The 13,279-nt window shown below is 47.0% G+C and overlaps 1 protein-coding gene across 1 annotated transcript in view; it reads right to left on the reverse strand.

Annotated features, from left to right (window-relative positions):
• The window catches only part of LOC144137957 (protein crumbs-like), a 168,306-nt gene that overhangs the window by 18,830 nt on the left and 136,197 nt on the right, over positions 1-13,279 (reverse strand). Inside the window, exons 18-22 of the mRNA XM_077669997.1 lie at positions 12,828-13,064; positions 9,701-9,897; positions 5,971-6,083; positions 4,578-4,846; positions 3,355-3,875 (exon numbers count right to left, since the gene is read on the reverse strand). Of these exons, the coding sequence (XP_077526123.1) occupies positions 3,355-3,875; positions 4,578-4,846; positions 5,971-6,083; positions 9,701-9,897; positions 12,828-13,064 (1,337 nt within the window). The remainder of the gene's footprint in view (positions 1-3,354; positions 3,876-4,577; positions 4,847-5,970; positions 6,084-9,700; positions 9,898-12,827; positions 13,065-13,279) is intronic.

The raw sequence follows: 13,279 nt of genomic DNA on the forward strand, positions 1-13,279 counted from the left end.
ATCCCATCATTCTCCTCTCTGTGGCTCTTTGCACACAAATTACATACTGCAGCATACCGTGTACGATGACCTGGAGACTAGTGACTGGCATGAGCCAAGCTTTGACTTAGGCCTCAAGCTTCTGGGGGGAAAATCTCCCAGTTTAAAACACACGAAACACTAACCTTAAAACTCTCAGTACTTAGTCAAAGGATATTATTAATAATAGCATTTATTCAAGCTCATTTACACTGGAATATCCAGCCTGCTTAAGAAGGTTTGCGTTATCTTAAATTTTGTCTATTGCATTATTCAATTTGAACAAAACTTACATACCGTACTTACCCGATTCTAACGCGCACTTTTTTTTCCGGAAAAAAAAGGCAGAAAATTCGCATGCACGTTAGAATCGGATATGAAACCGAAACTGGCAAAACAGCAGAAATTTCGTCTCACCCATCACCATCTCCATCCCAAGATGGCGCCAAAGCTTTTAGCCACGATTTTTCAGATGAAGGAAGCATAGGCCTTTCTATCGGCGTTCACACAAATCGTCAAATCGTTCCACTTGCGCGCTTGATAACAGCAATGGCAGCAGCGGCTCTCACGCGTTCAAAACGAGCGGTCGGCTGAAGCGTGCGCCTCTGGAGAAGCTTGCGAGATGGGCGTGTGAAGCGTGAGCCACGATCCCATCAACCATGGCTGAACGTTCGTTCAGAAGTGTGGCTTTAAAACGCGTTTGATGGCACCGAGGACGAGATGTTGTGGTCAGTGGAAAGTGACAAGGAGCTCTCAGAGAGCGAAGAGGAGTAAGATGAGTGAGATTACTTCGGGAAAAAAATCGGCCGTTTCTCTCGCATTCGTTTTTCTGGGTAACAAGTTCCGTGCGCGTTACTAACAATCGGAGGTGCAAGTTTGTCCGTTTTTTTGCCAGGAAAGTCGGGTGCGCGTTAGAATCGGGGGCGCGTTAGAATCGGGTAAGTACGGTACTATATGAGAAACACCTGACATTTCACCAGTATAATTTCTGCAATGCCTACAAATTTACACAAAATTTTCTCCACAAAGTGATTAAACAGTTATGAAATTATTGTAATCTGGTTTTTAGCTACCGTATAAAGTGGAACATATAGTTCGAGGTTTAAAAAAAAAACCCAAAAGACCCCCATAAATTAAAAACGGTCTCGGCAGACTCTGATTGGCTGTGTGGGGAGGTGTGATCATCACTGAAGGCTCTGCATCTGTACTGGTACAACATTTAGTGCACACGCCGCCACGCCTTATTCATTACCAATCCTCTAGATTACCTATGTTCCCCGTCCAGCTCCAGAAGGAGTCGCTCTATGAGCCAATTTACTGCAGAATATTACAAATACAAAAACAGCAGTCGAGTACACCGAAGCAAATGCCAACGTGGCTGCTTAGTGGCAGTTAAAAAAAGACACAAATACCGAGATTGTGGAAACCAATGTAAAATCTTGTCTTAAAGACTACCAGCCCCAGCATTATCATGCGCCAAGGATTTTACAAACATGAAGCACTCCAAACAAACAAATTTAGAGAATCCTGTCATTCCCACATGTGATACCGACCACCATTTTTTTTTTTTTTGTGGCACTTGAATAATTATTTAACTTTTCGCCTGCTCATTCTATCACTAAGGTGCAAATAAAAAAACTAAAGCCACATTTCAGAGCATCTAATATAGTACTGACTAATATCTAAAGCCCTCGCCCAGCTCTTTTTACAGCACTGCAAAAACAGAATCCTAACTGCAAAACATGCTATGCACAGCATGCAGATGCTTCCAAAGTGTGCTGTGTAGGGTGTACATTGTGCTCGTCAGGACAAAGCACTACCTCAGAAGAACCCTCCCACAGTGGGGCTAGTGTCAGGCATTCGCACTGCCCTTTTTTTCGCACATTCAGGCAATGTTTCGCTTCTACTGTAAAATCAGGCATTCACTTCACCAAGTCTGTAGAATGATGCATAGACGCAACTGTCATGTGGCATTGGTTTCTTTAGCTCTTTCTGCGACAAGTAACATCAAGAAGATAAATGCATTTTCTGCATCACGGCACCCCACCAAGAATTTCACTCACAAAATAAACAGCACTATGCATGACTGCACAAATAACCTGCAGAGAAGTTCCGAACCAAATCTGTGCAAACAAATCTTTTCATCCAGCAGCCAGCACTGAGCCCTGGGCTGGGAAGAGATATACAAAACGGTATTCTAGAATAGAAGCATCGCAGTACACATAAAATACAGATGTACATGACAGGCTATGTATTGTAAGAAGGCCAAAATAATGCTGATTATTAACAAGAAAAAATGAATTCTCAATGAATATACTACGCATCAATGCCGTATAAGCAGGACTTACTAGCAGAATTTCCCTTGAGCCACAGTAACTCCTTAATGTTCTTCTCCCACAGGTTCCAGTCTTGGCTCATAACTCACGAAGCACACAAGCGAGAGAAGTTTCTACTGTTGAGGATGAGAAAAACTTCGTGTCGTAGCCAATAGACACCGCTTTCATGATTCCAAAGCCCTGGATCACGACAATAGCTACCACTGAACAGTGCACGAGGCGAGGCGAGGTGTTTGCGGTGGTCGGCACATTTGCTCTCAACAAGATGCCTCTGCCAGCCCAAGCAGAAGTTTTTATCGTTACAAGAAAAGGCAGCTATCATTGCCCAAGGGGAAGAAGAGAGGATAGCGCCAATGAGTTTGGGACCGCCTCCAGCTTGCTGTACCCTTTTGAAAAGCAAGGACACCACACTCCAATGGCGCATTTACGTGAAACAAAACAGTGACAGCTGTGGACATTCTGGACGCCAACAAAGCAGTGCTCACCTAGTTTTGTAACAGCATTGGAACAATGAGGTGCCACTGTCTGGCAAAGTTTGTCAACAGAAGAAGCTGCACTTCGCTTGCATGCTCGGACATGCGCGGTGCTGAGGACCAAGGAGAGAGACGTGCAGAGAACGCGAACCCGCGGAACGTTTTGGATGCATTTTACACGATTTTGGTCATTGTTCAGCGAGCATGACGACTAGCAATGGGCCACTTCTTGTTGTGTACTTGAGAGCTGAGCTGCGAAGTTGCTGCAAGGTAAGGTTCACAAAGTAATATAACTGACTTTCGGAAGCAAATTTTTGGCTTGCGGGCAATTTTCCCGTCGTTTGTGTTTTACTCTCACCGTAACGAAATTCCCGTAAAAGCTAATGTTTTGTCTATCCCCGGCAGTTTCATTATTGCGGGGTTCTTCGACTGTGTCGCGACACTGCCCTGCCACACAGGACATCATTGCAACCATAGTGGATGCCGGGAAGAGCTTCCTCCTTCGGGACGGGGCCAGCCGCACTCACCGCTTTCCCGTGTACCCAACGGGGCAGTCGCAGCGGAAGCCGCCGTCCAGGTTGATGCACGGCGCCCCCTGGCGGCACGGCTGCAGAGCACACTCGTCCACGTCCAACTCGCACCGCTCCCCCTCGTAGGCCGGCGGGCAGTCGCACAGGTAGGACGCCAGGGGGTCCTGGCAGCGGCCGCCGTGGGCGCACTGCTCCGAGCGGCACAGAATGCAGCCCACCGGCGGTTCTGCCACCCCGCTCAGCTCAAAGCGGTCCCAGGTAATGATGGACTTGTTGCCCCTGACGCGGTCGGGGGTGAAGAAGGGCAGCAGGATGCCCCCGAGACGCACTTCCTCGAGGCAGCCGTCGAAAAGGGTGTCCACGCCCCCCTCGAAGGCGGCCAGGTCCCCGCCAAGGACGATGTAGGTCAGGAGGTCAGACAGCCCCAGTGCTCTAACGTCGGTCCTCTTGACCGTCTTGGACTCGCCCGGTAGAAGGGTAGCATTAACGGCTGTGCTGCTGACGTTCACTCGCAACTCCTGCAGCAGCAACCACAGCGGATGATGCAATCAATTAAAACCAGAATTATGCAGTTTGTAAAAAAGGAAAAAAAAAAAAAAAGGCGGGACTGATTGGTTAGCTCCCCTTTCTACTGAAAACACTTCAGTTAAAAACCGCCTGGCTAAGATGATCACCAGGTAGAACGCAAAACCAAATACACGTTTTCAGATACTCAGGTGCACTCACTGGTCGCCTTTTTTTACCACTATGTTTAATGCTTCAATACACACGATTTGCTTAGTATTTATCCAAAAGACCACACAACACTCAACCAAGAATTTCAACATGTATTCACCAAGAAAAGCAAGAAGTCCCAGGTGCATTCTAAAACAGACTGGACACCTACACACTAACAAACACGGGACGGGTCTAAACCGGAAAAAAATTACAAATAAATACATTGTGATAAATTCAGCAAACCACCAGACTATACGCTCATCAGATAGAAATAATTCAAGGCATTTTTTTTGGCACAAAAATGTTTCATTAGGAAAAAAAAAAAACGCCCCATTTGGTGCTGAAGTGCCCCAGCATTAACAGCAAGGAAGGCAAGTTTCAGACACGGCATATTCACATTCTGCACAAGTGCAGCTTCTCAGTTGAAGCCAGAGTGTCTCGTGCATTGACACAGGCTCCCAACAAAGGCCAACGAGAGACCTTTCCACAATGGCCATGCTTACCAGCCACTTGCCCTGGGAAGCATTGGTTGGGAGGCGGAGCAGCTGGTCTTCGCTGCTGCCAAGGCGCCAGCGAGCTTCCACCTGGCCCTCGACGAGCCCGACCGAAAAGAAGTCCCCGGTGCCCGAAGACAGCTTGAGCATAACACTGTTCAGCGAGCGGGTTCGGAACCGCAGGGACAAGCCATCGACCTTGGGGGGGCTGTGCTGGAAGAATGCCTGATAGCGGAAGGCTTCACTGCGGTTGGCATCAAAGGTGGCCGAAGAGACACCTGCGGAAACAGAGAGACACTTATGCGGACCAAAACATCATTTGGCAGAGACAGGGGGAGCTGGAATTACGACAGTCTCCATCAGGTTTGGTACGGTTGCTTTTCGAAAATTCTACGTGGCATTGCAATTGAGGAGGCTCGCAGTTCTGAAATCTTTTCGCGACGGGACAGCGAGCGTGGTGAAAGCTTGCTGGTCACAATTATAGCCCACTGCGCCTCATTCCTGCAAGCAGTGCTTCAATTGGAGTCAGAAGATGATAATAAACCACAAGTGAAAGGTCTGACAGATGACTGATGATAAACTGACCGTGAACATCAACAAGCATCCTCCACCGCAGAGTTTCATTTTCAACTCTAAGTGGACTTCTTCGCATTGTGTGCTCGCCCTGGATCTCGTGGCGGCCATAAATGCAGTCAGTGATTTACAAGGTGTTCTTACATCATGTGGGGACGAATTGGTGCCTCTAATGATGACAAATCACCGAATTTCTTCCAGAGAACCATCCAAAATTGCACATTTTGAACTGAAGGTCGAGCTTCATTCACAGCACGGCATGGGCACCACACACGCTAACACTTTTTTTTAAATATCTGAGAAATTGTTCCACGCAGCTAAATTCTTTTTACTATTGACGGTTTCTCAGACACGTCTTTTTTATCGTTTTTTCTTTGACGTCTGGACAAAAATTTTGATTTTGATCATTTTTTCTGCAGCTATTATTTCTGAAAATGTTTTAAAAACTGGTGTTGTTGGAAAGGGGGTTAAATAATCTGCATTTTAGGTCACTGCCATATATGCCTAACCAATATGTTTAGCACACAAAAAAAAATACTTTCTTAGACCCCTGAAGTTCGGTCAATTTTCCACGGTAATGAAAGAGTTCACTGGCTGAAGGAAGAGAAGGAAGAGAATGCTCAAAGACTGGCTGGGTAGGCACGTGTCATCGAGCTGCCTCTGTGCCCTGCACCTTCACTGTAACTTTTTGTAAATACGCCTCTATCCTTATATGGCATCTCCATACTGCCACGTAACAATACTGATGAAGAAATAGACGCTCAAGATAGCGAGAATTGAAATTATCACAAAGTTGCCCGCTGCTCGTTGCTTCTGGAGCAATGCTCACATTCGAATCCCTTTTCCAAGTCTCGGCAAGAGCTCTGGTCGGGGCAGCTGTTGGAAACGCATGGCTTCAGCTCTTCACAGTGGGTGCCACGGAACGAAGGCGTGCACAGGCACCTGCAGTAGCGTAGGGGGGGGGGGGGAAATACATCAGTAACAGGTACATCAGTAACTACCAAAAAACTTGCACGCAAAATAAATGTACTGTCCAGAGAGTTGCACATCAGCCCTGCACTTGTATCCTGTCCTTGCGACCGCCTTGTGCTTTTGTTCACCTCGGGCAGTTCACGTCTGCCCTTGCTCCGAATTTTAAAATGGACAATGATGCGAGTCTCACAAGTCGGCACCTTTAAACTTTACTCTACCCCTTAGCTGCTACAATCTCCAAAGCTGCAGCAAGGGCACAAAGCAATTACATGCTGCAATGTGCGTCTCCGCTCACTGATTTATCTGTCCCTGCTTTTTTAGTCGTCAGAATAGAACAGATTCCTGCATTAACACAAATTGTTCATTTACACTAAGTGACCTTCCAAAATTTTCGAAGCACAGTGAAAAAGCTACACGAGCCCTCAATGCACATGCTGCTACCTCCAGCGTAAAGGGGCTGTGCAGACAGAATAGGAGATTGTTTTATTCGAAAAATTTCCTGTTTTAAAGTGCCCCTAGCACTTGTCCAGAAGCAAACAATGCTTTATTCACTGAGAAATTAATCAATCTAAGTTAAAATTTCTATTCTCCCGCCCAATCGTGTGTTTTCGTGACGTCTGCAATGATGTCTGCGAAACCTAGTGCGCCATTAGGCTTGGCAGCCGACCGCGCAGCCTTGTTTGCCATCAGTCCTAGATGGCGCCACCATACTGCGCAAAGCCGTTTTCTGGCATTGCTTTGTTTTTGAGCTTATTTGCACCTGGCTTGTTTTTTAAGGTTGAAAATAATCGATTCATGAAACATGGTGTTCGCTTGACAAATATGGTCACGTAAGACACCCTCGCTTATGCCAATCAGCCAGTGTCGTCTGAAACAACCCCAAAGCGTTGCACTGCGGTGCAGCTAAAAGAAGCATAGTGCATGCAGTTATATCAACGGCAGTACACAACGGTACTTCTAAGTGTACTGAGTCGAAGTTACGAATGTTTATGTGCACTTTCGTAACTTCCACTGTTTACCCCACCATTCTTATTGCTATAAAAAGAGCGTGCTCTAAAATTAAGCGCGAACAGTTCGTTCGGCAAGCTTATAAGTACTGCCTAATTTGGGCTTGCTTTGGCCGGCCTCGGCCAATCGCACAGATAGGTTCTGTTGCGGGAAATAAGCTAGTGGGTCGCATGGCCATTCTCTTTTTTCCTTAATTAATTATATAGCTCACTTGTGCGAAGTAAAGAGTAGTGCCACTATGATTTTAACGAGGCAATCTTCCGAATGAACCAAAATTGTGTTTTGTCTGCATGGCCCCCTTAAGGGGGGACGCGGCTTTCAACTTCGGAAAAATGACCAAAACATCGTTTTTTTGAAACCCACATATTCGGCTTCTATGTTTCCTATTCTGTGCGTCTGCAAAGTTTTCACGCTGAAAAGCGTCGCAAAGTGGCATAAAAAAATACTTTTGTCAGGCGCGGTGACAAACTATCAGCGCAAAAGGGCGAAAAAACGGCAATTTTCGGAGCGCTCTATCTCCGCAACGGTGCCACCGGGCGCGGCCATTTTGATATGGTTAGATCGGCCGAGCGATCGTCTTTCCGGTTCTGCTCGTCTCTTTTATCTTCGTTCATTCACAAACGCACAAACGGCAGAAAAGAAACGACGCACAAACGAAGCTAGAAATAGATGCTGAAGCGCTATTGGTCCCCGGTCGGGGCACAGATCAACGACCCTCCTGATTGGATGTTGCGGGCGCAACGCAAGATGGCGGCCGCTTGAGCTGCGTAGCGAGCGGATTGAGTTCATTTTCGCCGCTGCGCTCGGCCGAGTTTCTGTTCAATCTGTGGTATTCAACACGGACGTTATCGCGATGGGAATAATGCCAGAGATAACGAGCCGGATTACGGGAAGTTGTGTGGCTCGAAAGGCGGAGGTCATCGAACGCTTCGTGGTGCGCGTGACTCTACCGTCGCCAGACCCCGGAGGGTGACGCGGTGTGCGCGCTTGCGATAGCGGTTCGTGAAGTGAACTTTTAGTCGGATTTGCGATGTTTACACGCTTAGTTATTGCTGTGTTTTGACTGTGGGCTCGCTAGCCTTGAGAAAGAAACGGTCGACGCGTCAAACGCTGCGGCGCGCACGGCATAGCCGACGCGCATTGGAGCATCACATGACTGGGCAACCGGTTACGATTGAACGCCAGTAGTTGTAATTAATGCCTGCGACGTTAGATTTATTCTTAAAAGCGACCTGACCAGCCATATCAGGTATAATCAAAGTTCGATATGTCGCGGTAAGCGTGCGCTGCGATGCGCGCGAGCCATATCGCCTTTCTTGCGCAACGTTTCCCGTGCACTTGTAATGTAATTTTCATGCAAACAGGTTTGAGTTAGTAATATAGGAATAAAAATATGCTCTCTGCGTTAAAAATGTGCGTTACTGTGGCAGCATTTAACAGTGATTTTTTTAGGGAAATTATTGATACCATTGCTCAGGGCATACTGGCTGTGCTGCGAGAAATATTGGATGCCTTGAATGTCAAAAGTAGTAAAAAAATATGCTCTTGCATTGAAGTTGGGAGTTATGCAGAATACTCTACCAAGCTTCAAAGTAGCTCATTTTCATCTTTATGGTATGCAAACTTTTGGCAATGAACACCTGCACATGAGTACTAAGTTGCTGTGCCAGGCAAGATAAAACATAAAAAAAGCCCAAAATGTTCAAATTTAAGTAAAAAAAAATGCTTAACTTGTTGCCATGGTGACAACACTGCAAAAGGAGGTTGTCCAGTGCGATACAGCCAACCAACTAACCTACTTTGCATTGAAAGCCCATTGAAACCCATCTCCCCTCCGTTTGGTTTGCAAAGGGGGGTATGTACTCTTCACGGAGGAGCTGAAAATGATGTTTTCTGGAAAGAGAAAGGCTGTAAAAGGCACTCCAATTTCAAGGCAAGGACTTCCAGAAGCCCCATGTTCAAAAGGACATGAAAGGCTACAACCGTGACGACTTCTGATATGTGAAACCCATGTTGCAACTTCGGAAGCCGTTTTCTCAAAACAGTTTTTTTTGCCACCTGTGTCGCTTGTACCAGGGATTTCTTCATGACCGCTGGGTCTATTTTGATTCCGTTTCTTGCATTACATTCCTTGATGAACTGTTCAGGTCGTGACACTTTTGGTTTTCCAGATTTGTTTTTTTGTGATTTTTTATTCAAATAATCATTCACAGTTGACATGCCTGTTGCACATTAACCTCTAAAAAAATGAAAACTAAAAAACATTGTGTTGTAAAAAAAAAATTCTAAAACTGTCACGACCTCGTCCATTCATTTGGGAATGCAAAGCACTTCGAACAAGTTTTCTATCATATTTTATAAGCCGTTCAAGCTCGGTACAAGCGGAACAAAAAGAAAATTTCATACATAAAAAAGTTTTCAAAATATTACTTTGAAATTTTTATAGTGTTATCACAGAAGCATTTCCAGTTGCTGTGCCAATTTTCATCAAAATCCACAAAGAAATAAAAAAGTTGATTTTGAAAGCCACGTCCCCCCTTAAATGGAGAAAAAAAAAAGCATTGCAGCTTCAGACTGACTCGTAGGCGTTCCAGATGTCCTTGCAGGTAGCGCCATTGAGACAGGCGTCCTGGCGGTTGCACACGTCATCGCCAACCACTCCGCTCTGCACGTTGGTGCTCTGGATGGGCTCAGCCAGCGTAGTGCTGGTTCCGTTCACCTCAGCACTGGTCACGGCATCGTCCGATTTCAGCAGCGGAATGGGCCGGTCATTCAGCTGCAAACACAGACAGACACGTTATCTGGCTTCTGCCACTAGCATGCACCTGCTGGAGGAGGACCAGTTCATCATAGTCCTTGCACTCTGTGTTCTGACCATATCCTGCCAAAGTAAAATTGACCCTGAATTTTTTTCCACATGCTCGTACGATTTGAAATTGAATGACGACATCATTCGGCTATCCTTTGAAAAATTCATCATTACCTCCTCCTCCTTTAACTCTTTTCCTGCTGAGGCTATTCAAATCTATCCTTTCTGTCGACGAATCAAATCCCCAATTCGCTCATATCTGAGGCATTCCTCAGTCAAGTAAGTCCATCTAGTGAGTAGCACAGGAAATGCTATTGCAGTGCCAGTTTCATTTTCGTAAATACAAATATGCAGTGACTGAAGCATAAAAATCAAGGTGGAAGAGGGTGTAGCTGTTGGTTGCTGCAGCTACCCCCGCTAAAAACAGTGTACCACTCATCATTACACTACATGAGCATTTTATTTTTGTGATCTGGGAACCAAAAGTGAACCAGAATATCGGGATACAATGTCTAGCCATGGGGTTTATATGCTCAGACTGTGATAAACAGGATGAACAGGCTAAAAAACATCGGTTAGCCAGTTTCAGTTTGTAATGGTATTTGTTTACTCCAAGTGGTTTTATTACCACCGCACGCATGGCTGGAGATTCAGTGCTGACCATATTATGACCCCTTTCAGTAAGTTGGATTGAAATATAAGGTTTAATGCACTTAAAGCTACCCCTGGGCTATGAGGAGTGGCATAGTGGAGGGCTACGGATTAATTTCCACCACCTAGGGACATTTAAAGGGGGCCTAAATAGGCTTCCAAATGTCGCCATTTCGGTCGTTCAATGGCTAGAGTACCCCTTCAGGACAACGTATACCAAATATTACACCTCCGTGTAAAGCAGGGGCTGCACAAACATGCAAAAAAGATCTTCCTTTCTTTCCTTGTTTGCCTACCAATTCTTATCGCGACACTGCCGCACTCTGACACATTTTTGCTCTGATGCAGACTCTATGACACACGAAGAACTGAACATTACGGGGCCGCTATTGGTGGTTCCCTTCAAATGCTGTAGCCAATCAGCATTCCCGGCTCTGGGGGAAACACGGGTGCGGTTCTGGCGACGGCTCTCCGGCACCGGCGGCACGGCATAACTTAGGGACGAATGTCGATCATCGCCATCCCTCACACAAGCTGAGTTGAGTTTGTAAATATAGCGCGTTGTCTACAAGGTATTATTAACGCTGAAAAACACGGAGTCTCTGCAGGTGGAAACGTCGCTACACGCGCGACCGCGGCAAGCATCTGCCTGCACGGTTGACAAGGAGCCGACTCTGTGGTGTATGCACGATACGGCATACACCGCAGCAGCTAAAACTTGTCACTGCCTGCCAGAGCAGGACTACTTCTGGAAACCAACTTATAAATGCACGAGAGGGGGTGATAGTGCAGTGAAAGATTTCTCTGGTGATCGTTGTTGGTGCTGCTTCGTAAAGCGGTGACTGAATAACTGTGGCGATGCTAAGCCTTTTCTGCCGACCTCAAAGGGACCTGTTCGCCGCGACAGCGCTGCATGCAGAATTGCTAGCGGGCCGCTAGTCGTTGGTGACAATCTTCAATTACTGTCGTGAATGAGCATGTTGTGTTTGGGACCCCCCTACCTGACCTTCAAAGGCTCGTTTCCCCTATTCTAAAACTGACATTCCGACACGAGCATGGTCGACGCCGGGAGCGCGGCCGCACAGCACGCCGTTCGAGCAGGACGACCACCGACCGGCCCTGCTCAGAAGTAGCAGCAGTAGCAGGTGGAGCACGCCTGTCGAATGCTAAAAAAAAAAGTGTGATGTGCTGCCGAGCACAGCCAATGGCTGCGTGCATCTCAAACCCGCAAGGGCCTTGCCCTGTTTCTCTAGGCGGTCTTGCAACGGGTCGGTGACGTCCCAGCTTCCACAGTGCTTTGGAGGCGTGAAGAAAGGGTGAAAGCTTAAGGCCTTATCGTTGGCCCTTTGCCATGATCGATACTACGGCTAATACCTAACGCTTTTAACCCGTTTTTGCGGCAGGACATTCCTTACATAGTGCTCCAGCGATTGCACACTTAAAATCGCAACCTGATACCAAAATTCTGATGAATTTTGGTATAATGAAATTTTGAAGCAATTGGTCCTGATGAATAGTGAAGGTTAGGTTGTTTTTTTTTCCCTTCTATACATGCAACCATTTGTGGCATGCATTTTCCCTGAAAGGCAAGTACTATAAGCCTGCTTTTTTACTTACAATATCTACCTTGCAATTTTCACATGGTGACACTTGGTTGCTAAACGTATTCTTAATCTAAATGGAGACAAGTATGGGACCAGCCCTCGGACAGAGACGAGCAGCACGTAAAATCCAATGAAGTGACAACAGATATAAAAGCATTCTATTCGAGGCATTATTTTTATCTTCACCTTTTAACTTGGGCTGCTGCACAAGTTGCTTACGAATCCCCCTCATGCCGCTAGTACATCCTTGAGGAGAGTGATCTTATCCCAATCCCCACGTTGCAGGTTCGGACCAATTTTCATTATTAAAGCTACAGGGAGTAGGTCAAAACACTCGCAGAGGCTTCCATTTCCAGCAAGCTTTTCAAACCTGCATCTTCTAGCTCTTTGCTTCTTTTAAATATATAGGTTCAAAGATTCAGCATTATGCTGTCAACTGCTACAAAAACCTGTCTCAACACTACCCTGCCTCTCCAATTTTTGGACATGCACAATTAGCACTGCACGGAGCAATTTTCTCGAAGAGTCCCGTCAACCAAAGGGGTTGCATTCAGGTGGTGGCCACAGAATCCTGCAAGCTGCCTGCCCCTGGAGCTTCCAAAGCCGGGCCTGTGATTTCAGTGGCCGAGTGGGCCAGCTCACCCGCATGTCCTGGAGGACCCCCTTGAAGGCCTCCACGTTGCCCAGGGAGTCGGTGAGTGCACCCAGCCAGGAGGATCCCCCGGTCTGCCTGCGCCGACGCCGCAGGGCCGGCAGGCTGGGCGTCTGCAGCCAGCCCAGGTACAGCACGTGGGGGGCGACGGTGCCTCCCGCGGTGGCCGTCTCGGGGCTCCCCTGGCCGTCCACGGCTGCTCCTAGCCACGACTCGTTCAGCCACACCTGCCACCGGAGGTGGGAATAGTACACCCTCAACATCCACCTGAATGCCACCGTGGGTGGGGTCCCGATACATCCCCTCGTGCCACGTACATAGTAAGAGGCATGACCAAACCTCCCTCCCCATTCCCTTATCAGACCACAGTCTCACTCATGCTACTCACACCAGTTTGGGTGAAAATTTACAGACCGAGAGAAGGCCCCACTCCCCCATTTCA

This window comes from Haemaphysalis longicornis, unplaced genomic scaffold (genome assembly GCF_048455015.1).
Source record: "Haemaphysalis longicornis isolate Haplotype H1 unplaced genomic scaffold, Haemaphysalis longicornis Haplotype H1 scaffold_1, whole genome shotgun sequence".
Taxonomy (NCBI): domain Eukaryota; kingdom Metazoa; phylum Arthropoda; class Arachnida; order Ixodida; family Ixodidae; genus Haemaphysalis; species Haemaphysalis longicornis.